At 52.0% G+C, this 25,003-nt stretch overlaps 6 protein-coding genes across 6 annotated transcripts; 2 read left to right on the forward strand and 4 right to left on the reverse strand.

Moving 5' to 3' along the window:
* Nucleotides 1-2,355: 2,355 nt before the first annotated feature.
* Nucleotides 2,356-6,756, forward strand: EsH8_V_000472 (chromatin-remodeling histone chaperone SPT6; the record flags this gene model as incomplete). Its single annotated transcript, XM_083272988.1, has 4 exons — nt 2,356-2,526; nt 2,582-2,761; nt 2,812-6,439; nt 6,497-6,756. The coding sequence occupies 4 exons, from the start codon at nt 2,356-2,358 to the stop codon at nt 6,754-6,756; spliced, it is 4,239 nt and encodes a 1,412-aa protein (XP_083125703.1).
* A 703-nt stretch (nt 6,757-7,459) lies between these two features.
* EsH8_V_000473 (glycoside hydrolase family 16 protein) lies at nt 7,460-10,098 on the reverse strand (the record flags this gene model as incomplete). Its single annotated transcript, XM_083272989.1, has 5 exons — nt 7,460-9,177; nt 9,239-9,277; nt 9,334-9,526; nt 9,583-9,649; nt 9,701-10,098. 5 exons carry the CDS (start codon nt 10,096-10,098, stop codon nt 7,460-7,462), a joined length of 2,415 nt encoding a protein of 804 aa, XP_083125704.1.
* A 2,330-nt stretch (nt 10,099-12,428) lies between these two features.
* Nucleotides 12,429-13,370, reverse strand: EsH8_V_000474 (ribosomal RNA-processing protein 7-domain-containing protein; the record flags this gene model as incomplete). The annotated part of the gene is made up of 1 exon (XM_083272990.1): nt 12,429-13,370. The coding sequence occupies one exon, from the start codon at nt 13,368-13,370 to the stop codon at nt 12,429-12,431; it is 942 nt and encodes a 313-aa protein (XP_083125705.1).
* A 547-nt stretch (nt 13,371-13,917) lies between these two features.
* EsH8_V_000475 (pyruvate kinase-like protein) lies at nt 13,918-15,620 on the reverse strand (the record flags this gene model as incomplete). Its single annotated transcript, XM_083272991.1, has 2 exons — nt 13,918-15,335; nt 15,401-15,620. 2 exons carry the CDS (start codon nt 15,618-15,620, stop codon nt 13,918-13,920), a joined length of 1,638 nt encoding a protein of 545 aa, XP_083125706.1.
* Nucleotides 15,621-19,041: 3,421 nt separating this feature from the next.
* EsH8_V_000476 (uncharacterized protein) lies at nt 19,042-21,094 on the forward strand (the record flags this gene model as incomplete). Its single annotated transcript, XM_083272992.1, has 2 exons — nt 19,042-19,179; nt 19,235-21,094. The coding sequence occupies 2 exons, from the start codon at nt 19,042-19,044 to the stop codon at nt 21,092-21,094; spliced, it is 1,998 nt and encodes a 665-aa protein (XP_083125707.1).
* A 1,663-nt stretch (nt 21,095-22,757) lies between these two features.
* Nucleotides 22,758-24,231, reverse strand: EsH8_V_000477 (amphiphysin; the record flags this gene model as incomplete). Its single annotated transcript, XM_083272993.1, has 3 exons — nt 22,758-22,780; nt 22,854-24,090; nt 24,196-24,231. The coding sequence occupies 3 exons, from the start codon at nt 24,229-24,231 to the stop codon at nt 22,758-22,760; spliced, it is 1,296 nt and encodes a 431-aa protein (XP_083125708.1).
* Between the last annotated feature and the right edge of the window lie 772 nt (nt 24,232-25,003).

Below are 25,003 nucleotides of genomic sequence, written 5' to 3' on the forward strand. Positions count from 1 at the left end.
CACAGGTCTCCAACAGTCAAGTCGACAAATGAGGGCTCAGAAAAGGTTTCGGATCACAAGGCGGCTGTATCTGTATAAGGCCTGAACCTGGGTGCCCGGGGGGCAGCTTCAAGTACCAATCCGCTCGTAGTGAGAAGAAGTACCCCCGTCTAGTTCCGTCGTGCCTGGTCTCCTTTTCGCAGCTACAGCAGAGTCGTTTCCGCCTTCAGCATCGACCTGGGCCCGTGACTTCCTCTTTCCTCCTGTTTACTAGGTAGGTAGTGTTCCAACCGCTGTTTCCTTCTCTGGCGGCGACGGCGGATGCGATGGAGATTCCCACTAAGGCGGGTTAGCTGAGAACCCGACGGGCCACAGTCCCAGCACTAGACCGGGCCAGTGTTTTAAAGGCGTCGAGGCCCAGCTCCGGAGTACGGGATAGAGGTGACTTGACGCACGTTTTAGAGCCACAGTAGCAGCCAAACGCCCGAATCCCCTAGGGGCCCCTGCAGCTCCGTGGGCCCATCGACCGCATTTTGCGCTCGAGATTGACATGGAATCTCTACCTTGCGCCGTGGTTCAGGGAAGGTCCCCCTATTTTACCTTATGAGCACTTGAGGTATCTTCCAGCACAGTCCATCCCCGTTATCCGATCTTTGTAAGTCGAACCGGGGACCGACGGCTACGCTTCGGTTCGACATTTCAGCCAGCCAGTCCACCAGTCAGAGTCACATCGGGTTGAGACACCAAAGAAACAAGTTCGACGGCGTCAACAAACAACACCGCCATCGCCATTGACACCGTTGTTTTGTAAGTCGCCCACAGATGCAACATGACGAACAGAAAAGGAGAAAACCACCCAGCCGTATTGCTGGCCAAGCTGCCAATCAAAGACATACACACGCTGTCTGCCAGCTAACTTTGTCTTCTCCCACTCGGTCCTGTGAGCATTCATCAATGATCGCCCGTACTTTCCTCCCTTCACAAGTTGGTCGAGACCAATTGAGTCGCCGTGCCCGTCACCCTCTCGACCGGTCACTGCAGTCCTTATTCTCAGACAGGGGTCTGGACGTCTGGACGTCTGGACGTACACTGGTCATGTAAGCCAAATGGAGACTGCCACACTGGGTGTGGTGAGGCGAGTCGGACCAACGATGGTGAAGAAATCCAACTCGTTGTGCACTAGAGCCTTGAATCACAAAACTGACTGGTGTCTCAGTGCCTTACCGCCCATCCCCACTCCCCCCCATTGATCCCTTCCACCACAACCAACAAAAAGTCGAGTGTCTTCGTGCCTTTTCTGCTTTCTGACAGGCTCAGTATGTTTGCCCGAACGCGAAAAGGTGCCACCGAGTGCTGTACGATAGGCCCATGGCTCACTAGTAATTAATGTTGGCTGTGAAGCGCTTCCCTGAGACGCTACTATTTGTGTCATCTTAATAGACCAAACCGACAGGGCCCTTAAGGGTCTTCCAGTTTCGATTCCGCTCCCTTTAATGTTGCCTCCCTAATATGAACTCGAAACGGCATCATAGTTGAAATGCCTAGGGTTCATGATTCTCTCTCCCGCCTGTTCTAGTGACATGCATAGGCTCTCAGTTTGCCCCGGCGGGGTCGGGACGGAGCGGGATAAGGGTCTGGAACCATAACCGCCGTGACGACCATAATGGCCTAGTGTGCCCGTCCCTTTCGTATTGATACCTTGTTGCATTACAACGAAGAGAGACTGCTAACCTGAGTAGCCAGTTTAATAAAAGAGGGTTTTTTCTTTTTCTTTTTTTTCTCTTTGAAGACTAGATGCTCTGATCCTAGTGGTACACAGAAATTTAATCGAGTCATAAACGACGATTTTGAGTGGCGGGACGTAAGTAAAGCATGAGCCTGGGGTAGCTTGTCTTCGAAAATTGACGGAATACCGGTATGTACCTCTAACAGGGGGATGGGGTCAATGGACGCACGTGGATTTTTGGAGATGATGAAAGTGGCCATGTCGGATAAACTGATAAGATAGGTGGGAACTCGGAACAACTTCTTGCTAGCCCCAACTCAACGAGGCTGATGTCGAAACGAGGCGCGCGTGTGTAGGTACCTTGGGAGGTCCAAGCTTTCAATTATTCCAGGTGCAGGTGTGCAGCGGCGACTGAAATTTGCCTGGCCAAGGACGCCGACCTTCAGCCTTTGATCACATTCTTCCCCTCAGCCATCCGAAAACTTCACCTCGACTACCGTTTACCTCGAGACAAATACAGGGCCTTCCTTTTGTTTCCGGGATAGAGACTACCTGGGTCCATCAACGTTCGCGTCGCGCCGCCAATTATCACCTACCGAGCACGACTTAACTTTACACGCGCCGCGACTTCCCTTCTTGGCAATCTCAACATGAGCAAGTCAATGCGTGACTTCGTAGACGGCGAGGCCGAGCTCGATGATGACGATGAGGAGTCCATGGATGAAGATGGCGACCCCGTTTCTTCGCGCAGGAGGAACGCAGCCCCTGAGGATTCTTCCGAAGAGGAAGAGGATGACGAGGATGAGGAGGAGGCGCGCAAAGTAGGCAATCGCCATATACTTGCGGTCCATCGACTTGCTGACCCAGTTTCTGCAGGTTCGTGAAGGATTTATTGTCGACGAAGACGAAGAAGAGGAAGAAGGCGAGGAATCCGATGCCCACGAGCGAGCTATGAAGCGGAAGCGAGAGCATCGCGACAGAGAAGAAGAGGAACAGCTGGATGAGGATGATCTGGAGCTGATCGGGGAACAAATTGAACGTCGAGCACCTACACAGGTACGCCACTCGTTGCGCCGTAATGACACGCCTACTGACTTACTCTCCAGCCCAAGTTCAAGCGTCTGAAACGGGGACACCGAGACGAGGATGACCGTGGTACTGAGCGCCGTGGCTTGGAAGACATGTTCTCGGATGACGACGAGGAAACCAACGACCACCGACCCTACGGCCGAGCAAACTACCGGTCCCAAGCCGATGAATTCGACGACTTTATCGAGGAAGATTTCCCGGAGGACGAGGACGAACGTGCGCGTCAACTTGAAGATGCTGAAGTTGCCCGGCCTCGCGACAAAGGTGTGGGAGGTGTCGTTGATACCGCCGGCCTTGATAAAGATGCTCTGGAGGATATGGAAGCAATCTTCGGAAACGGAGAGGACTATGACTGGGCCCTTCAGATGGAAGACGAAGAAGAGGACCGCGAACGTGAGGAGCAGGTCATCGAGCTGAAGGATGTTTTCGAGCCTTCACAGCTGAAGGAGAAGCTCTTGACCGACGAGGACAACCAGATCCGATTCACGGATGAGCCCGAAAGATTCCAGCTCGACCGCAAACCTTTTAAGCATCTACAAATCAGCGCCGAGCAATTCAAGGAAGAGGCTCGGTGGATTGCAGGCTTGATGTGGCCCAAGAAGCTACTGCAGTCCGAACTTCACGGGCCTTTTACCAAGGCCATCGGCAAGGTTCTCGAGTTCTTCGTTGTCGACGATGTTGAAGTTCCCTACGTTTTTCAACACCGCAAGGACTATCTAATCCACGCCAAAAAGACAAAGAACCCCGACCATCGCGACGACCCCGACGCCCCTGAGCACATTGTTAGTGCAGATAAGCTGCTCACCCAGGATGATCTGTGGCGCATTCTGGAACTCGACATCAAATTTCGATCGCTTATCGAAAAGCGCAACGCGTTAGAAAAGGCCTTCGAGAACCTAAAGTCTACTGCTAGCATCAAGGATGACGTTCTCGAAGACATGATTCCCCAAGCTGCGACGATGGAAGAATTACAAGATTTACAGGATTACCTTCACTTTCAGTACGCCGCCGAGCTGAAGGATTTGTCTTCAATCAACGGGAATAGCAACCAGATGAAGCGTCCAGGTTCAAAATCCAACCTTTTTGACAGAGTCAGGAGGAGTAAGGCCTCTGGTTTTGTCCGCGCCTACGGAATCACCCCGGATCGGTTTGCCCAAAACACACTTCGTGAGGGCAACAAGGTCTGGGCCGATGATGACAGCCAACTGCCGGATGATCTCGCCGATTCTCTTACGGACGAGGAATTCCAGACGGGCGATTCCGTCATGTACGCTGCCCGACAAATGTATGCGGAGGAGCTTTACGTCAACCCTCGAATGCGCAAGCATTTCAGAGTGAACTTCTACCAAATGGGCGAGATCAGTTGTCGCCGGACAGAAAAGGGTTTGAAGAAAATTGACGAGTCGCATCCATTCTATGAGGTCAAATACCTTATCAACCAAACCATCGCAGATGTTGCTCGCCAGCCAGATCTGTACCTCAAGATGATGAAGGCCGAGGAAGAGGGCCTCATTGAGGTCAAACTGACACTGGAGAACGATGATGGCTTCAAGCGCCAATTACGCCAAGAGTTCATCTCAGACAACTACAGTGAGCTTGCAGACCGCTGGAACGACGAGCGTCAGAAAGTGCTTGATTTTGTCGTTCCCCGCCTGTCCAAGATCATTGCCAAGGGTGTCAAGGAGTCGCTTCGCACTGCGTGTCAAGAAGAAGTGCTCAAAGCCTGCCGTGAAGAGTACTCCAAGAGGCTTGACCAAGCACCATACAAGCCTAAGGGCATGATTCTCGGCACTCTGCCTCGCATAATCACTTTATCAAATGGCATGGCTGATCCAGCCCGTGACCCCACCTGTTGGGCTTCAGTCGAGGAAGACGGCCGGGTGATCGAGCAAGGCAAACTGGGCAACCTGGCCCGTGACGAGCGAGCCCGCGAAGAATTTGTTGAAATTGTCAACAGACGTCGTCCGGATGCCATCGGTGTCAGCGGATGGTCCGCGGATACACAGAAGCTTGTGAGAGACTTGGAGAGCTTGATCAATGAGAAGGGATTGATGGGTCCAGAGTTCGATGATCCTGAGCTTGGCGAGTATCGCACCGAACCACTCGAAGTCATCGTGGTGAACGATGAAGTCGCTCGTCTCTACAAAGACAGCCCACGGGCAGTCGCCGAACATCCTACTCTCAGTTCCCTGACAAGATACTGCATTGCTCTGGCGCACTATATGCAAACCCCGCTAAAGGAGTATGCGGCTCTTGGGAAGGACATTACGTCGCTCGCCTTCCATCCCTGTCAAAATCTGCTGCCCCAAGAGAAGCTGCTCAAGCATCTCGAGTCGGCGATGGTCGACATGGTCAACCTCTGCGGTGTTAACATTAACGAGGCAGTTGGCGATTCCTACACAGCTAACCTGCTGCCTTACGTTGCAGGTCTTGGTCCTCGAAAGGCTACTAGTGTTATCAAAGCCATTAATGCAAACGGCGGCTCTGTAAGCAGCAGAGATGAACTGGTCGGCGATCCCGATAGTGGGAAGCTGCCAGTCGTGGGTCCCAGAGTCTGGAATAACTGCGCCAGTTTTCTTTTCATCGACTACGACGCAACAAACCCCACCTCAGACCCCCTTGATAACACCCGTGTTCATCCAGAGGATTATGAATTGGGCCGCAAAATGGCAGCAGACGCTTTGGAACTTGACGAGGAGGATGTCAAGGCAGAGACCGACCATAATGGGCCTGGAGCCATTGTCCGAAAGCTCTTCAAGGAAGACGAACAAGAAAAGGTCAATGAGCTCATCCTTGAGGAATATGCCGAGCAACTCGAGCGCAACTACAGCCAGAGGAAACGCGCCACGCTCGAGACTATTCGAGCCGAACTCCAGGCTCCTTACGAAGAATTGCGGCGAAATTTCGCAGCTCTCAGCGCAAGCGAGATCTTCACCATGTTCACCGGTGAGACAAAGGACACTCTTGCTCAAGGCATGATCATCCCTGTCAACATACGGGTAGTGAAAGAAGAGTTTGCCATTGTTAAGCTGGACTGCGGTATCGAAGGCCGTATCGAGTCACACGATGGCCCCGACGGCGTTCGTGTCAGGGGTCTTCTGACAAACGGGCAGACAGTGCAAGCTAAAGTCCTTGATATAAATTACAAGGACTTTCTTGCCAAACTATCCGCAAGAGACGCCGAGGTCAAGCGCCCGTACAAGCGTCCGCTGTATCATGGGCATGGACAGTGGGATGAGAGATTAGAGGCGGCGGATAAGGAAGAGCTCCGCGAAAAGGACAAGACCACCGGCCGCACCCAAAGAGTAATCAAACACCCAATGTTCAAGCCTTTCAACGGTCTGGAGGCGGAGCAATGGCTTGGCACTCAGGCCGCCGGCGAGGTCATTATCCGACCCTCCTCAAAGGGTAACGATCATCTGGCTATTACCTGGAAGGTCGCCGATGGTGTCTTCCAGCATGTCGACGTCCTTGAACTGCAAAAGGAGACCGAGTTCTCCGTAGGCAAGCTGCTCAGGGTGGGCGGCAAGTTCACCTACAAGGATCTGGACGAACTAATCCATGAACACATCGAGGCCATGTCTAGGAAGGTGGACGAGATGATGCAGCATGAGAAATTTGAGAAGCGATCCAAGACGGATCTGGGTGAGTGCATCCGTGTCACCCTTTGACATGGCTGAACCCAGCTAACCTCGATTACAGAGAAATGGCTTACAACGTACATTGACGCCAACCCCAACCGGTCCGCTTACGCCTTTTGTATCGACCCCAAACATCCCGGTTACTTCTGGCTGTGCTTCAAGGCGAGTCGCTCGTCGCGGGTCAACTCGTGGCCCGTCCGAGTCATACCCGGCGGCTTCGAGCTGCTTAAGCAGGCCTATCCCGACATGAGAGCGCTCTGCAACGGCTTCAAGATTCGGTACCAGACTGAGATCACCAAGTTGCAAAAGGGCGGCAGATAGGCTCACGTTCCTGGCACAAGAGAATACAAATAGCAGCAGCATTTCGATGGGCAGCTTCTACCGAGCCGGATGAAGAAGACAGGAGACATTTGATAACGAAAAAGAAAATTATCATCACATAAGCAGTAAAGGGCAAGTAGCCGCTCTGCAATGGGCAAGCGGGCGGGAGTGTTTTTGTAGCAATATCCTCTGCTCCTGGAATTCAATCTTGGAGCGATGAGGGCGGACGGAGGGGGATCCAGCAGCATCATTCATGTAGATTAGTAAAAGGCTTTTGGAGGCCATCAAGCCATTAGACAAAAATTGGAATCTCTCGATGACGGCAACGATAAACCACCTTGTGGAATGTAACATCACCTCATGTGCGTCAATAACTCAAACTCTAGAGGCGAGCACTTCCGGCCATTGGTTGAAGACGTGATTAAACAGCGTCTGCAGGCATCAAAATGGGTGGTGACGAGCAACAAGCCCCAATACTTATTATTCAATTATTCAATGAATGAATACCTAGCACATCGAGAGGTCATGAGCCATGCCGGTTCAAGATGTCCTCGAATGATCAGGATACCCGCGAGTTTGAAAAGAAAGCTGAAGGAACCCTTCCCAGTATATGTAGCTACTTTGATCCGCACTCAATACATATTAAACATTGTTCATGAATCTACCCAAACAGCTTCATACATGAGGTTGTAAATACAAAAATCTACAAGGCAAAGGCAGCAAAGGCGCCAAGGGCCATCAGCACGAAGCTGGCACCGGCCTGGACGGCAGCGTTGACAACGACGACCGGCTTGGTCGGGCAGCTGGCGCCGGAGCAGCCAACGTTTGAGGCGCCAGGAGCGGTGCCCGAGGGCTTGACACTGGTGAGAGTGGAAGCCTTAGTCACTGGCGTAGTGTCATTGTAGCTAGGGGGGTGGCCATTGGGACCGCTGGGCTTAGGGGGGACACCGGAGGATGAGACCAGTGAGAGAGTCTTGGTGATGCCAGGGGCGGAGTTGGGTCCTGAAGGAATGACCTTGGTCACAACCGGGACGGAAGTGCCGGCGGAGGGAACCGATGTCGTGACAATCTTGGTGGTGACGCTACCGATGGGGCAGTTTGTCACGGAAGCGGGGCACTTGGTGATTGTGTAGACGGTGGTGAAGGTTGTGGTGAGAACACTAGGACCAGAGCCGGGCTTGCTGTGGCTGTCGTTGCCCTCGACCGGCTCCGTTGGCTTGGGTACGGGAATTGACGAGACGGGACAGACGGTGGTGTAGAGGGCAATGGTCTCCGTGACGACACTACCAATGCGATTCGGGCAGTCTGTCACAGTGGGTGCACAAGATGTGATTGTGGAAACCTTGGTGGTGTAGACAGTCGAGGTGGTCAGTTCGACGGGGGCCGTCGAGGTCTGAGTTTGCTTGTCGGTAACGCTGCCGGTCTCAGTGCACTCTTCTTCGTCGATATCGCTGTTGGACTTGGTGGATGTTGAGCCTGAGGTGCTCGCAGTTGCCGTCTTGGAGGCACTCGCGTTTTCTGTGACGGTGCCAGTAGCAGTGGCAGAAGCAGAGGCGGTGGCAGTCTCGGTGCACTCGTCTTCGTCGATATCGCTGTTGGACTTGGTGGAGGTTGAGCCTGAGGCGCTCGCAGTTGCCGTCTTGGAGGCACTCACGCTTTCCGTGATGGTGCCAGTAGCAGTAGCAGTAGCAGTAGCAGTAGCAGTAGCAGTGGCAGAAGCAGACGCGGTGGCGGTAGCAGAGTCACTGGCAGTCTGCGAGTCAGAAAGGCTGACAGACTTGTCAGTGACCTTGGCCGTGCTGGTTTCCGAGTGAGATTCACTAGCAGAGACGGTGGCAGACACTGTAGCAGATGCAGACGCGGTGGCGGTAGCAGAGTCACTGGCAGTCTGTGAGTCAGAGAGGCTGACAGACTTGTCAGTGATCTTGGCCGTGCTGGTTTCCGAGTGAGATTCGCTAGATGCAGAATGGCTCTCGCTAGCAGAGACGGTGGCAGACGCTGTAGTAGATGCAGACGCGGACGCAGCCGAGGACACCGACGCGGACGAGGACACCGACGCGGACGCTGAAGCAGACGTAGAAATCGAGGCGGAGGTCAAGACCGAGACGACGGGCTTCTTTCCCTCCTTGAAGATACGGATATCCTTGATTTTGAAATAGGTGTCCTTATACGCAGTGGGATTCTGAGCGACGTAGGTGGAGCAAACGGCGTGGCCGGTCGACGCGGCGCACTGGTCCTTCCAGATGTATTCGTTGCCGGCGAGGACGCCGCAGAAGTCGATGTTGATGACGAGCCTCTGGTCCGAGAAGTGGTTGTTGATGTTGCACAGGTCGTTGGAAATCAGCACGGAAGGGAGGCCCCAAGAGGAGGTATCAGGCGAGTCAGAATCAATGTTCTTGGGAGCGGCGCCGTGAGTCCAGGCTGGGAGCAAGATTAGATGGTTGATCTGTGATAAGTGGATATCTTTGTTGGGGTTTCTCACAAAAGAACTTGATATAGTCGTCGGTCCATTCAACAGCATCTATCAAATCGTCATCAGTAAAGAGTACCATGCATGGAGAAGCCGACTTCACATACAGACACCGCCGGAGGAGGAGCCCCAAGGATCAGAGGAGGCGGCAGTGGCAGTGCAGCCCTGATTCTCGTATTGGCCGGGAGCCCATTGGTCACAGTTGGGGGTGTCGACCGTAGAGGTTTGACCAGCCGTGCTGATGATGCACTGGCCCTGCTGGGACGAGTGATAGGTGTGGGCAGCAGGCTTGTTGACAGCCTATGATAGTCGATTAGCATGGATCATGAAGAGTACTGTGTGAGGGCTATTCTTACTGCGTTGTTCCAACCCTCAAACCAGTCAAGTTCACCCTTCTGGGGCCACGGAGAGCCATACGACCAGCTTCAGTCATGTTAGTCCCTGGGCATTGAGATATTTTGTTGGGAGACGCACAAGGCGGACCAAGCACCGCAGACAGGCTTTGGCAGATGAGAAAAGCGGGCAATCATGAGTGACTTGTTGTAGATGGCCTTGCTTTCAAGTCGCAGACTAGACCGACCGACACCGGGGAACTCGGTGACGTTGTGGGCATCGGGACCCAGATAAACTTCACCGCTGCTGTTGTCGATGAGACCCAGCTTCTGAGCATCGGCACGGTTCCGGTAGTTTATGTAGCCCGAAGTAGGGTCGACATCATTGTAGTCACCGGTACCATATTTGCTCTCAAAAAAGTCAAACTTGTCGTAAAAGTTCGCCGAGTCGTAAGTATCGTCAAGGTAGAACTGCTTGGCGACAACGTCGCCCGCCAAGGCCAAGGCAGCCGTACCAAGAGTAAAGAGCGAAGGTGCCATACTGACTGTATTAGAATTATTAAACGAGAGGCTTGGTATAAGTTAGGTAGAGATAAACGAATGACTTGACGTAGGATACGTCGTTGGACGAGCAAGATGGCTCTGGGGACTGCTGGACGGCACGGTTGTTGACAGATGTGCTGCGTGAGGAGAGAAGAACAGACAGTGCCTCCATGGCAGGCGGACAACGTGCTGCTTATGATGCCCATGCTCTCCCATCGCGGGTGCTCTGGCATCCGTCCTGTGCCGCTGACAGACTAGTCACTTACACGCCGCGAGGCATAGTGGCATCGCGGCTGGACAGCCGGCTAAGCGAGTCCGTAGGGAAAACTCGACTCAATCTTGGCCGGACTGTATCGGCCATGCAGTCTGGATGTCCTAGATAGGAAAGGCGAGCTGCGAACGAGGCCTCACGATGCCAGCTGTGTATGCGAGAATCCAATGATGGCGACGGGGCAAGCATCGTAAGGTCCGGGCACTGGTCGGTGGACATCCAGGTCTACGCCAAATCAGGTGCGGGAAAGGGGCATGGGAAATTGCGAAAAAGGGCAACGATGGACACTGATTGGGGGGTCCTGATGGCTCTCATAAGGCGTCGAGCGAGGCGGTAGTTTCCGAGCCACATCGGCCGACGGCGTTAACTTGAAAGGGATAGTAGCTTGCAAGCTACTTGAACCTGGTACCAACTGCAAGAAGCGCGCAGCAGCTGGATTTGGTGGCTTCATCGTGGATATAATTGTCACAGCAACTTGATGCAGCCACTCTCCATCCCCATGTGCCAAGGGTGGCATATGCAGTTAGCATGATGTTTAAGGCAGGTACACAATCACGGAGAGGGGCAAACAGGGGCTCCAGTTGCTGCCCTGGACTGTGCCACGGAAAAACACTCCGTCATGCGGCACGGTGTGCTGGTGCCTGGATCATAGTTGGTCTTTAACCATTTCCATGAACAACCCCAGCTTGCTGTGAACCCCCTTTTAGAGAGGCATTCGCGGCCCAGCGCAATGAGGTCCGTGTGAGAAGCGGCGTGTTTTCACACCAACTGGACACCGACTTCAGGTGAGAGGTGGACATGCCAGACTGGGATTGCTATTGTGGGGCAGAGCTCAAGCGGACAAGTCGCTCGGAGCGTAAAGATGTTCGAAAATAAAGAACATGGAAAAGAGAAAGGTTGTGGGATAAGAGAGGATTCTGCTAGGTTGGTGCTCCGGAGCAAGCCTGGTCTTCCTTGGACCATGCCTCATTTGACCTTGTCGCCGAGCCAGCAAACCACAAATCAGTTCATGGCACCAAAGTCGGCGACGATAACCGAAAACCCTCGTTGTGCCAGGGGTCACTTAAATCAGTTGGACGTCGTCATGCGGCACAGCGTAAACCAAACGTGATGAAATGGGCCTTTTGTAAGCCCTTGAGGCGGGGCTGTATGCAGTCAAAGACGCGATGAGTCTTTTTTTTTTTCTTTCTTCTTCTTCTCTTAAGCTGCACCAGAAGTGATTCCTGCCTTGATCCTCCCGAGTCACAAGTCGCGAGGAACCGCCCTTTCGGGAGCCCAACTCTGAGGCGCAGGAAAATTTGTCCGCTAGAACTGGCTAAGAAGCGTGATACCACGGCTTTGGCGCTAAAGCCACTATGGCTGGCTGTGTAAGAAAAAATATTTGATTTGGGGGGGACTAAACACTTGAATAGGAGTAGTGTTGAATGGGTATCAAAGACCATGAGCGATAAATTGCACACGCGGCTTTGTATTGTTTCTGCCGAGAACACTGAACGGCGTGGCGGTCGCTAAAACCAGCCCGGTCCGTGATTCTGTGCCATAGCGGTTCTATTTTCCGACTCGACTGATATAGGCCTTCCTTTTTTTCTTTTTTTTACTCCACTTCGACTCCGACTTAAGGAGCATTCCCAGCAGTGTGCCTGCTGACCACGGGATATCCTTAGGGGGCAGCTACCAAGGACGATTCTGGATTTTGGTGGCCGATATGGCATATCCGCTACGACAATACTGGGCATTCATGGCCGGTCCTCTGACCGTCGTAGTCTGGTTCCTGGTCAGTCTCGGCTATCTATGAGCTATATTGCGAGAGAAAAGAAAAAGCTTCTTCCTTGGAATATCAGACAGGTTTGAGAAGATATAGTAACACGGTGTTCATCGGCACTGCACCACCGGATCCGGGACAAGCCCTTCTCTTCAAGGTGCTCCGCTGGCCCCGCGTGTGTCATCAGGTGAGGTGTAATGGAAAGGCATGAGAAAAGTAAGCAACTTACAGATCAACAGTATTTTGTAAATGGGTATCTTGTTTTGTAGGTCGAAGAGACAATCCACTGCAGAATCATGTCTCGGGCCTGAACTTCCCGCGCTTCTCCTTCATAGCGTCGACCTTCTTCCGGTCTTCGTCAAACCTCTTCATCAAGGCGGCCTGCTCGGCCTTGCGACGTTCGCGCAGCTGGAAGCGGTAGAAATCCGTGGTCTCTGACTTCTTCTTCTCCGCCTTGTCCACCATTTTCTGCCTAGCCTCCTCAGCCTCGTTCTTGCTTGCCGGCGCTACACGACCACCACGGGTGACAGTAACGAAGCCATCCTGATCAGGCTCGTTGCGTAGCCTCTTGGCCATCTCCGCTGCTTCCTTCTCCTTGCGGTTGAACAGGTTGAAGAATGCATGGACAGATTTCTGAGTCGCTGCCTTGTCGCTGCGAGACAGTTGAAGGTGTGCAGAAACCCATTGCGAACCGAGCTCGGGTGTGTCTTCGGAAACACCTTGTCCCCAGACTGGGAATTTTTTCGACTTGTGCGCCTTCTTGATGGCCTTCAGCACAAGCTCAACACTCTTGTCATCGGCCAAGACGACAATGGCGCTGCTGCCGCTCTTCCGCAGCCTCCTTGTCCAGATCTCCGGTAGTCGGGCTACCTCTTCCTCCCTTGCTCTCTCCTCTGCTTCTTGTTCGTCCCGCTTGCGTTTCTTGCCGAAACCCAACACCTTAACAGCCTGAGCCGGGTCGATGGCCGCGGCAGGTCTCCGCTCATCCTCAAACGCAATACTCTCGAACCGGCCAGGTCCAACTAATGCCGCAAACACTTGTCGGAAGTGAGCTTCGGTGCTGTCGACGGGGACGTTCTTAAGGAATAGACTGCGGTCATCGATCTCGGTCGGGATCTTGGGCGCGTTTCGTCGAACACGAATTTCGTGGAGCCCATTGATGGGACAGGATGGGAGGGCTGACAGCTTTATAGGAAGTGTTACAAAACCATCGCCTTGCGACTCAGTGGGTGACATATTGACGGCAGCGTAGTTCAACACCAAGAACGTGCTTGTCCTCTGAAAAGATCGTGAAGCCTCCAAAAATCTCGTCGGATCCAAGCCAAAGAAAAAGTACAAGTGGGACTGGGTTTCTTATCAGTATGTGATTTCATTGGCTGGGCTGTTGGTGTGTGGTCTGTGCTTTGTTCTTTGGCTCGCCTTATCCTTCGGTAAGTTCCAGCCACACCGGGTGAACGCTAAGGTGAGCGATCCCAGTGTCCATCATCAAGACGTAGTCGAATCAACAGGACTATGCGTATATTTGCTGCCTTACTCCTACAATGATACATATTTATTCATACAATCATGGAGTGACACTGTAATTCTATCCATAAAACTAATCGTAGAGCTGGTGATCCAGCAGATATAACTGACTCTCAATGACAACATTGGGTGCACGTTCAAGTCGAGCACGGTTCTGGGTACGACCTCGAGAAGAACGTGTAACGAGGCTCAAACTAGATATTCAAAGGTCGTGACGGGGGAGTAGTGTGTGTACAAGTTCCCTCGAAACCCGGTTCAATCAAATTTCAATAGCTATCCTTCCGATGCCACGGCTCACACAACTCAGCATAGATCCGGCTTTTTCCTCTGGGGAGAGCGCCGTGCCCCTATGATCTACTTGGCCGGTCTTCAGAACAATCTTGCACGTCCCACAGTTGCCGACCTCACAACTGCTCTCTATGCCCCCAACCTCTCGCTTGAGCACCTCCAACAGCGTCTCCTCCTCGGCCACCCTCAACACCATGCCGTCCCGATTCGCAACCTCGACGTCAAAGGGATCTCCAGACGTGTCTGCAGAGAATGCCTCATAGTGCACATCGCCCCCGTCAAGACCGTGGTCCTCTGCCGCCTTCCTTGCAGCCTCCGTCATCCGCGTTGGTCCGCAGACGTAGACATGGCTATTCCACTTGAGCGTCCGTATAATATCGTCAATATCCATCCTCTCGCCCTTGGAGCGGTCGTACAGCCGAACACTGCTGCCAAGGGCTTCCAAGCGCGACCGGAACGGTACATCGTTGGCTGAGCGTACAGCATAATGCATCTCAAAATTGTAGTGCACTTCGTGGTAGTCTTCGGCGAGGGCGAGGAAGGCGGTGATCCCAATGCCACCAACGATAAAAACGTGGTTGCTTGACGCGCCGGCAACTTTCACATCAGTAGTGATCCGGCCAACCTGAAGAATATCTCCAACGGCTGTGGACTCGTGGAGGTAGCGAGATCCACCGCGGCTATTGTCTTCCAGGGCAATACCGAGCTCGAACTTGTTGCGATCGCCAGAGACGATGGAGTAGGAACGCATGAGACCATTCGAAAGCTTGAGTCTCACGTGTGCGCCAGATTGCAGATACTCTGCGTCTTCAATTGGTTTTACGGCCTCGAGGGAAAATGATGCGATCCGCGGGGTCTGTGTTGTCTTCTCCACGATCTTGAAGTCGCGCCACTGGTCCCCCTTTTCCTTCTTTGCCTGAGACTTGGCCTTGGCTACTCGTCGCTCGAACGCACCGCGACTTTCCTTACCCAACTCTTGGATCGATGCCAATTCTTCATTCATGGCCAGGTCATTTTGGTTCCTGTGAAGATACTCCTGTATCCTCTCAATGGTCCACTTGGGCCACTTCCGCTCAACGAGTCTGATCTCATCGCCGGCCTTGACAGAGCCTTCCTTGAGGACCCGGTAGTACCATCCAGTCCTGCTGGACTTGAAAGTCGTCGGCGCGAAGTTCTTCAATTGAAAGCGATGGTTTAGCTTGTAGCATGGTTGACGCGGCAAGCTGACCTGGAGCACGACCTCGTCGCCAACGGCGATGACATCGCCGATGCACACATTCCGCTCATTCATGTGCTTGGTGACGAAGTTTTCGCCAAAGGCACCCGGCTTGAAGCGGTCTGCTACGCCAGGGTGCTCTTCTCTCCAACCAGCATAATGCGACGAGCAATCTGGGCGAGCAGCGTCAGGATTTTGCCTTATCGCACACCAAACGAAACAGAGTTGAGCTACTCACAGCCGTGAATTGCTTTGTCGACGCCTCCATGAAAGGTGGGATCGTGCTCGTCGGCCTCGAGGCCCAAATGCGACACGCGAACAGGTCCGTTCCTTATATTCTTGTATATACCCGATTCGACCTCTAGCCCTGGCATCTTCTTCATTGTGCTAGTACGAACCTCCAGCAGTGTGTCGCTGGTGAAAGGTGACCAGAGGTCAACCTCTCCTGCAGAACTCATGACTGTGATTTTATCGGGAAAACAGTAATAGCTATTAACTGGTGAATGTTTGGGAAAAGGAAAGGAAGAAAATGAAAAAGGTTCAATGTTGTAAGAGGAAAGTGGTAGGCATTTCAAATGATCCTTCCGGCTAATTATTATTTAGCTCCGGGTTGGTTTGATGATGCCAATAGCAGTGTGCATATATTTACGCACTGTAATATGTACAGATCCAGAGGCAACGCATAACAGAACCTTTACAAGACGGGAATGATAGCTACCATGCTAATTGTTGAGACCTGGTATATTCATGCATGGTTTGGGTCTGTTGCTTCATGAGCCATGCTGAAGAAAAGAAAAGAAAAAACACTCGGCGTTCTCGAGTCGGTGTGCAATGAGGTAACCGAATAAGTATGGTTGTTACACGTGAAAGCACTGTTATAGTTTGTTATATCTTTGTTTGTAGCTCCCTGAAACAATCAGGAGGTGAGACCATCCATTAGAAAATTGACGAATTGTCCTAAATTAACATGCCAGTGGCTTCTGTGCAACGTGAACTAGGTATTTAAGGGTCTATTTTTATAATTCTCTTTTCGACGCCATCGATTAAGGAGAGCGACTGGAACCTCGGCTAATGGAAGACAGACCTAAAATTAAAAAAAGATACAGAGGCACAAACATCATTTGCTCTTTCGAAATCAAATGACATTGCTTATGAATCGAGAAAGTAGGGTATTGTAAGCACTAATGTAGGGAGGCCGGGTCCACCGGGCGGATTGCCGTGATGTGGATCCCGGCGCCGGCCCATACATGTATGCACAAGGAGCCCCAGGAAAATTACACGACGATAAAATATGAAGAGGATCTGGGGAATGACCCCCTTTGGTTACAAGGCTGTCGGGCTTTAAACATAAATAAAGACTGGCCTCACGCTCGTCGTAAGCTCACATTTTACGACAGAGGCAGCTATTGTACCTGGGAAATGCTATTCGGGTATAGATAGTTTATCTCGGTTGAAAGAGAAACCCACTGTTGTGGACTGGTAAATATGTGCTAGAAAATAAGAGTGTCTTATGAAAATGTTAGGTTGAAAATACGACGTCGGGATGTATCGCATCATCAGCGGCAATGTAATGATGCTTGCAACTTACTGGCCCCGAGGCTGCGTGATTTCCAGTCTTCTGGGCCAGCTTTATCTGAGCAGTTTACTTCTCATATGTCAATCTCGAATGTTTTCTAGCTGCTGATTACCCATCTCCCTTCGACGAATGAGTACTTTACTCCTATTAACATCGTCGAACATAGCTCTTGCCGATAGCCCGGATTGCCCAATAGCTCAACCCCACCCCCCCTTCCCTGGCATCGCAACCTCATATGCTAGGATTCAACGTCACATAGCAACGGGACTTCACTGTTTGAACTTCGTAGATTCAAAATGTACCCTCGCGGAACGGATGCGCACTATTGTGATGCAATTCCACCTGTATTTTGGCGTACACGGTCCACGAGATGCCGAAGTCCAAAGCAACACAAACACAAGCCCACTTGGGCATCAGCTTTAGGTTGAATGTTGTCCTGCTGCGCGTTCATTTCTCGCTCCATAAGACCCGCACATTCAGACCCTGGTATAGCTGCACAGACCAGGCAAAGTGAACTCTGCCCGAGAGAGGTGGCTGGTCAAATGAATGGTCTCAACAAACCGCTTCGAACTTTGATCCCGTCGAATTCGGCCCGAGGCCATCACCTGATGTCTGTTGTGTGCGCCACTGTTACTAGAGAGGTACACAACGAATGGGAAAGTGCCACACAAACTGCCCTTTGGGTAGAAACTAGGTAGTTGTTGATGAGAGTGCCCCGCTGCCAGTGGTTTGTCGTGGCGATGGCCTTGATGCCCGTGAGTTGCGCCGGGGCGCATGGCAAGGACAGACGACATACCAATGATGACCCGACTCCTACAACACTTACATCGCCAGCCGTGTAGGAAAGTAAGCCGCCTCCACCTCCTTCAAACTGCGTCAGATCCAAATAGCGGCCCAAGAACGATCACCTGCCGCGTGGCAGCGGAAATGGGCGCATGTTGAAATTTCGAGAAAGTCTGACGCTTATCGTAATATCCTAGTAACAGGAATGGCCTTATGTGGTATGAAAGGTGGCACTGAGAGCCGCAAGTAAGATATAGTAGTCGCGGAGATATGATATTAATTCATCGAGGCTGCTGGGCAATACGAGCCTGTTGCCATCGGCGCATACCACAATGGGGCGGCTGGTGCTGACATGGGCAAGTCTAGTTCTGAAGGAAAATGTAAGGATCTGGTCAGAAGTGGCGGGAACCGAATTCTGACAAAGAGCGAATATGAGACGGCGCTCACAGCAGAGCCGCAATGTCGCATCCTCAGCATTGACAATCGCCTGGCCAAAAGTATGTGGAGTAGGAGCTCGAAGACAAGAAGGGAGGAAAGGTTGACAAGTCCGGGAGCGGAACCCTGGAGGGAGGGGAGGGGCTGAGGCTCTCTGTGGGTCCTATATTATCTTTAATTGGCTGGTGTAAACGACCGGGGATGGGCTGGCTCGGTGTGAACAGGGGGGTCATCTTGCTGCTATTGCGGACCATTGATCGAACCCTTTCCCTTTTCTGTACAACCAGTGCCCCTCTGAAATGTTGCAGAGCCGCATTTCTTCACCGAATCCACGCCAGCCTATTGTTGCTGTCCAACTCACCATCGTGCCCTGTACCTCAGCCTCGCACTTATCCCGCAGTGGAAAAGACCTAACAACCTAGCAAACACACATTTGCTGGGCCGTGTTCGTTTATGACGTGGATTGAACCAGAATAAGGTACTCCCCTATTTCAGATCAGGCTGCTGATACTGCTAGAAACATCGGAGGATGACGAGCGTGTGATCACAAGGATTGTGCGATGTCGGCAGTCCATCAATACGTTGGACACGAAAACCGAATTCGCCAAGTCTTTTGTCGCGTGCTATGTTACCACATGGTCCTTCCAATGGCCGGGGACGGTAATGCGCCAATTTTGTCATGTTTTAAGCTGGACAGTGTCGAGGCTGTGATTTCCCCCTTGTGTCTTGCGCGTCGACCTGACTTAGCTTCAGCGCCCGTAAATTGCCAATTCAAACCCGATTCCCTGGTGTTTCACTTTGCCCCCGGGGGTGACCAAAAATGAGGCTCTGCTCTGTTGATAGTTATTCTTTAAAACGAAGGGTTGCAGTTCTTTCAGTTCTGCAGCCAGTTGAACGTGCACGCCTCTCGGCCGCCTTGCCTATCAATAGCCTGACCGTCCCCTCTTCATCGGCCGCGCCCGACCCTCCCCATTGAGCAAAACTGGCGTCGCCTTATTTTAATTTCCAACTCAACCCTTCATTCCCGTGCCACTTTAACCGAATGATCGAGAGACGGGACTGTGGCAGCCGTCAACTTTGCGAGGATGCAACGGCTGCCTATCGAGATTATGACTTACATCGCAGATTCATTGGGTCTACATGACATCTTTAACCTGAGCCTCGCCTGCCGCCAGTTCAGGTACCTTTCAGCCAACGATGATATTTGTCGGGCTGCGCTCGAGGTAAGCATTTTCGACCAGCCGATTTCCTGCTTGCCCTGCTGACTCAGTGACTTAGACACATATGCCCTACTCGATCGAGCTCCGGACTGCTCGCTCATCTAAGCAATATGCTCGTTGCTTGCGACGGCTGGTAAAAATTCGAGAGGCAATCACCGCCGCCACACCCTACTCTGCAGCTTGTGTTGCCCTAGTAGACGACTTTATCTATTGTGACGGCATGCTCTGCTACACTGACGGCTACGAGTCACTCCGCCTGCTTGATTTACATAACTCTGCCGATTTAGAGATTATTATCGACACCCGGGCTTTGCTTCAGTCTATTCCTAAAGAAAACCTCGGGAATAGCAAGTACAAATTTCGACCTGTACACTTCGCTAACGGAATTATATCCTGCGTTTACAATCCGCCCAAAACCGAGGGCCGAAGTCGCCTACTCATAATAGACGTGCAGGAAAAGAAGCTTCTGGCGTTCCATGGCCTCGAATCCACTTCTAAACTGTTTGTACGTAACAACCGAGAGTATCTATACTACGGTACTCACTCGGTGACTGGAGATGACGGCTTCAAGCGATGGGTTCTGAAGCAGTTTGACATCCGTAACGAGCAATGGATACCTGGTCATCTAGACCTTGAAGACTTGGTCGGATCAGATGTTGGCTCTACCGTTTGCTTCGAAATCATCGACGACTGTTTTTATGGTCTGTCAAGTCTGGCAAGCTTTGAAGTCTACGAAACTGATTGGACCTCTTACTACTATGGATTCCGTCTCCCTGTTGGCAGCTCACGGCCTGGGGATATGCAGCTGACAACAAAAGATATGTGGCGGCGGCAACATGACGAGGGACCAATTGATGATAGATGGAGCACCTTGCAACTCGAAAAAAACCCTGTTACTGGGGGAATTATGGCTACAGAATGCCGAAGGGAATGGCTTGTCGATGAATGTTCAAGTACGAGAACATCCTACCGTACAGAACTCAAGTTCTCCAACAGACATATTAATCCAGACGACAATTCCGACTCCGAAGACGATGGCAATGAGACGGAGGTTTCGTCAACACCTACATACTATACTGCTACACCAGTTCCAACAAAGAATCGGCGCGAAATGTCACAGCATCACAGAGGCGATGATGGCTCAACAGAGCCGGTGATAACTCTCAGCCACTGCTTTATACGTTCATATAATCAATCTTGCGGAACATTCATCGACTTGGTTAACGACCCAATCGCTTCTGAGTCGAGAATACAAAGACCGCAGCTACGTTCAATATCCCGATTTCATCAAATCGAACCAGCCTGGGGCCTGGCAGAGTCCCTTGCTGACGGCACTAGACAAGGAATCCAGCAGCACTCTACACCTAACAAAATCTCTTGGTGGCTGCCAGAAATCGACGCCGGCCAGCATAATCCCCACATGGAAGCGCTGGATCGAGTTCTTAACCCAAAGGGCCAAGATACATATGGAAATGTCTCTGGAGTAATGGATAATTGCTCTATGGTTTATGCTATTGGGCCACGGGCTTCTCAAAGCAAGCGACCTTTAGTCTTCATCTCGTTCGACCCTGCCATTAAGCTTTCAAAACTCGTTCACTGGCCCGGTGGTCCCATGAGACCATTCCATGCCCATATGAAAACACACGAAGACGATGCCAGAGACGACAATCCCTATCCCACACCGAACTCCCTACCGACCTCAGCTCTTGGTTCGAGGAACTCCTCTTTTAGTGAGGGGTCAGGAAGGGACCCCTCACAATCATCGACCACCCCCCAGCCAGCTTCAGGCACCCTAGAAGGTCCGTCTTGGGCAAGAAATGCATCGGCCAAGTATTTGGAGAGCTTGCGTGCGGTTGGGGAATCTATTGGCTATAACTTCGCATACTGCGGGGCTCACTTGGGCTCGTGCCGGTATTGATGGAGCCTCTGCTGATGGCTGCGTTCTCAACTGCATTCGAAAAGTCTAGGCACCTCAACAGCGATCATGCTTACTCGAGTTAGATCACACTATCTATGTATCAAAAGAGACTGCCAGAAGAACATATTGGCGTAAAATAAAAATAAAGTACTTCACACAGCCCCTGGCCTTGAACGACAGACAGGCATGGTTAGAATACCCCATGAGTGGGCTTTGTGGACTATATGCCTTCCTTTGTTACTGCAGGCAGCTCGGTCGATGTGATCAGTAGCGTCGCCCAGTTTGTTTGTTCGTGCTTCTATGACAGGGTATGTTTGGTTGCCTTATTTTTGCTCCTCCTCCTGGTTCACCCCCGCTTGGGAGCGTGGTTCGCACGATGGATACGTTCGCCTTGTCTAGCTTCAGATGCAAGCTACCTATCTATCTTACCCCTGTTAGGTGAATGGACTTGTCACCTTAAGCGAGCAGTCCAAGTCAACCCCTAGATTAATCTATCAACCTTGCCTGGACTTGACCAATCTCTGATCATTGGGACATAAAAGGCGGCTAGTGGCATGCGGCGCGTAGTGTATGAGCCGATCCCCCGTCTGGATAAGAACGTGAGGCCAGTATGATCCAACCAGCATCTTCCGAAAAACTGACGATGGGGACCCTTTCATCATTGATTCTAGCCAAAATGACAAAAGAAAGGAGAAGCTCAGCCAGCCTGCTTGACCATGGGGTTATGAGTGTGAGTCAATTAATCGGGAGCTCGCCTCAACCCTAACAGCCTACAGCCGGAGGCAAAAGCAAGTGGCTTGTCTCAGCTGCACTTGATCAGAAAAGGGCGCGGGACGGCGTCAACCTGCCTATCACAGAGTGAAGCTGTCGTAATACTCGGCGAACAACGCGATGGCACCCCCAGAGCCAGGGGTTTGTTTTGGAAAGGAGGGAGACTAGGGTCTAGTCCTCCACGTCCATACATCCGCTTGCAGACGCATCCCATGCTGCATCATACCACTTTGAAAAGAGTCCGCATAAGCTAAGTAAATAGTCGCTTGATGAAGCTGTAGATTCCTTTAAAACACCGTCGTTAATGCAATACACATGGCACTATATGCAGGCTGGGTTCCTAAAACACAGAACAGAGCCTCATCTTTTCTTGGCATTGGCATGCCTGAATACAACTATCTAGGAAAACGGACCGACAGAACAAAGTATGAAAAAGGAAGTGTGGGAGCAACCCATATGTGAAACTAAACATTCCTTGCAGCAGCCGGGGTCCGGAAAACGAGGCAATTTTGTGATTTGATAACAAAGGTGTAAAAAAAAGTAGGTATGGATCAGAAGATCCTCCTTTACTATGCCGCTGCTCTACACTGTAAACCTCAAAGTGAGGCGATGGCCTTGTATCACGCGGGCGCAAAAACGAATCCCCCCCCCAGCCTTCCCTTTCTTCCTCACATCCACGTCCTCTGCCCCTTCTGCCCCTCTCCCCAGTTGTATTCTCACTCGAAATGACGGGCAGTCCCTTCTGCGTACGCCAAAGACCCCAAATGCAATTGTTTCGCGTCCCTCCTAATATCACCACGATCATTCATTAATGTGCCTTGGCGGCATGTGCATTCGGGCGAAGATCAAAGATGTCGATCAAGAGTAGCCGGTGCGAGTTTTATTAAACCATTTAGTTCAACTTCACATAGTTTCCTGCAAAAAGAAAAGGAAGTAATTGTCAGTCCTTGTTCCTACACGGTTACAAGAGCAACATGTGGGTATTTACCTGGGAACTGGCCACTCTTTCCGTTCAGCCTACCCGTCCACCATTCATTCTCATTCTTTGTGCGGCTGGTGATCTCAATAACATCACCGGCTCGGAAACTCAAGTCGCCCTCTGCTTGCGCAGCATAGTCATACAGGGCAGTGACGGTTTCGGCAGCAGGCACTCCGCTTAGTCGGCTGGGTTTGGGCTTGGGCGGGGGAGGCTTCGCTTTTGCGGCGGCAATGGCGGCGAGACCGCCACTGGCGGTTCCGTTCGTCGCCGGAGGAGAGTATGGAGGTGGCGGTTTCTCGTCGGCGGTTTCTGACTGACGGTTGAGGCCGCCAAATTTCGATGTTGTCACTGGCGCAGGCGATTCCGAAGAAGGGCCAGCGGTAATCAGGTTTTGAGGCTTGGTCCCCTCGATCGCTGGACGGCCGTACTTCGGGGGGCGCTTCTGTCCGGTTGTCTTGTATTTGACGATGGTTAACTTCTCTGCCTGCTCTTGGATATCTCCTCGCTTCTTGTGGAACGCCTCTATCACGTCTAGTGTCAGGTCGAAGTAGCCTATGTCGCAATGCTGCATCTTCTCGTGCAACGTGTAGAAGATGTTGAGTTGCATATAGTAGAAAGACTGGAAGAGAGGCTGAATGAATTGCTGCTCCAGTTCGAAGAGGCGCGGCAGCTCCTCTTTGAGAAGGTCGTTGAAGTAGTTGAACTCTTGAGTCGCCTGCTCCACGTCATTCTCCGCTTTCCACAAAGCCTTCTCATCCTTGGCGCTCCGCTCCTTCTTGTCTTGCAGCTTCTTAAGGGTTTGTCGGTGTCGGTCATAGTCGAGCTTCTTGTGTTCGCGCTTCGCTGCTGTCTTACGAATGACCTTGACTACGTCGAGCAGTTCGTTGGCTGGCCGAATAACCCTACTTTCGATCATCTCGAGCTCTGGCGCAAGAGTCTCCTGCAAATCCTTGACGACGGCCTCGTATTCTTCACAGGCGCGAATGCCGTCGGGATTGCCCTGGACCTCCAAGCTGCCGGGATCTGACATGCGACCAGATATGGGTTTGTAGATCTCGGTCATGGCCTTGCTGAACTCGATCTGGTGGCTGAGCATGCCGTTGATGGCTTCGAAGTATTTCTTGGACTCATCGTGTAATCGCTTCGTCTCGGTCTCCAGCTCTTGGAACCTGCGCTCTGAATCGATGTAGACAGCATCCTTTGTGTGTTCGCCGATGTTGAAGCGGGACTTAAATTGCTGGGGCGCCTGTTCATAGAAGCAAGAAGGATCAACAGTCAGCAATTATGTGTTCCGTCGTCACGTCACAGCGCGGAAGGGCGGGAAGACCCCTCATTTTGTGGAAACACTTACCCGGATGACGCTTTTCTGGAAGCCCCGGAAGCTCATGGCGGGGTGGAATTGTGGTGGTGATACAGCGGATTAAGTGTTGGAAACGACGTGCCAATGGGGGACAGAGGGTGTGGTATCGTAGGATAAGGTTAAGGAGGGTGCTCGCTGTTTGAGGGTATTCCACGTCCAACCTTATGAGGAGTGGGCTTTCGCAACCTGATTGTCGCTGGTGACGACGTAGGCGTGGCTGTGTCAGTCAGCTTCTGCGCAAGGCCGCTTGGCTGTGGCGCATGAGATGCCGAAGGACAGGAGCTAAGGCACTACTATTTGGGGGCTAAGGTGCCTAAGTTGGTGCCTGGGGAGTTGCGCGGGAAGGACGGAGCAGGGTGCAGTATGAGGATTTATTTTGTGGTGATGACGCCGTAATTCCTTGGGTCTTAAGAAAGGACCAAAAGTCTAGGAGAGAAGAAAAATCGAGCTTGAGGATATTCAGAGCAGCAGTTTGGGAAATTGCACAATGCGAAGAGAAAAGGCGAAGTGGGATATTTGGTGTCGGCGAGGGCGGTGGGATAGAAAGGCGACTCCGAGCCCCCGTTCCCAGTCCGATTCAACAAAGACCGGTTCGAATCGTATTGGGAGGCCTGTCCGTGTACGTTAAGTTTAGGTAATCATGCTTGGGTTACACCACATCCCTTTGGCTACCTGCCGTCGGCAGCGCTGGGCCCTTAGGCGCGGCCCATTTTTGGGCCTTTGCTCCTCGGGGAGGGAGTTCTGACAGTTATCCGTACCGAATTCGCCTTTGATGGCCCCGCCCGCAATGGGGAACGTC

The sequence above is a fragment of the Colletotrichum jinshuiense genome, chromosome 5 (genome assembly GCF_051148585.1).
Source record: "Colletotrichum jinshuiense chromosome 5, complete sequence".
Classification (NCBI taxonomy): Eukaryota; Fungi; Ascomycota; class Sordariomycetes; order Glomerellales; family Glomerellaceae; genus Colletotrichum; species Colletotrichum jinshuiense.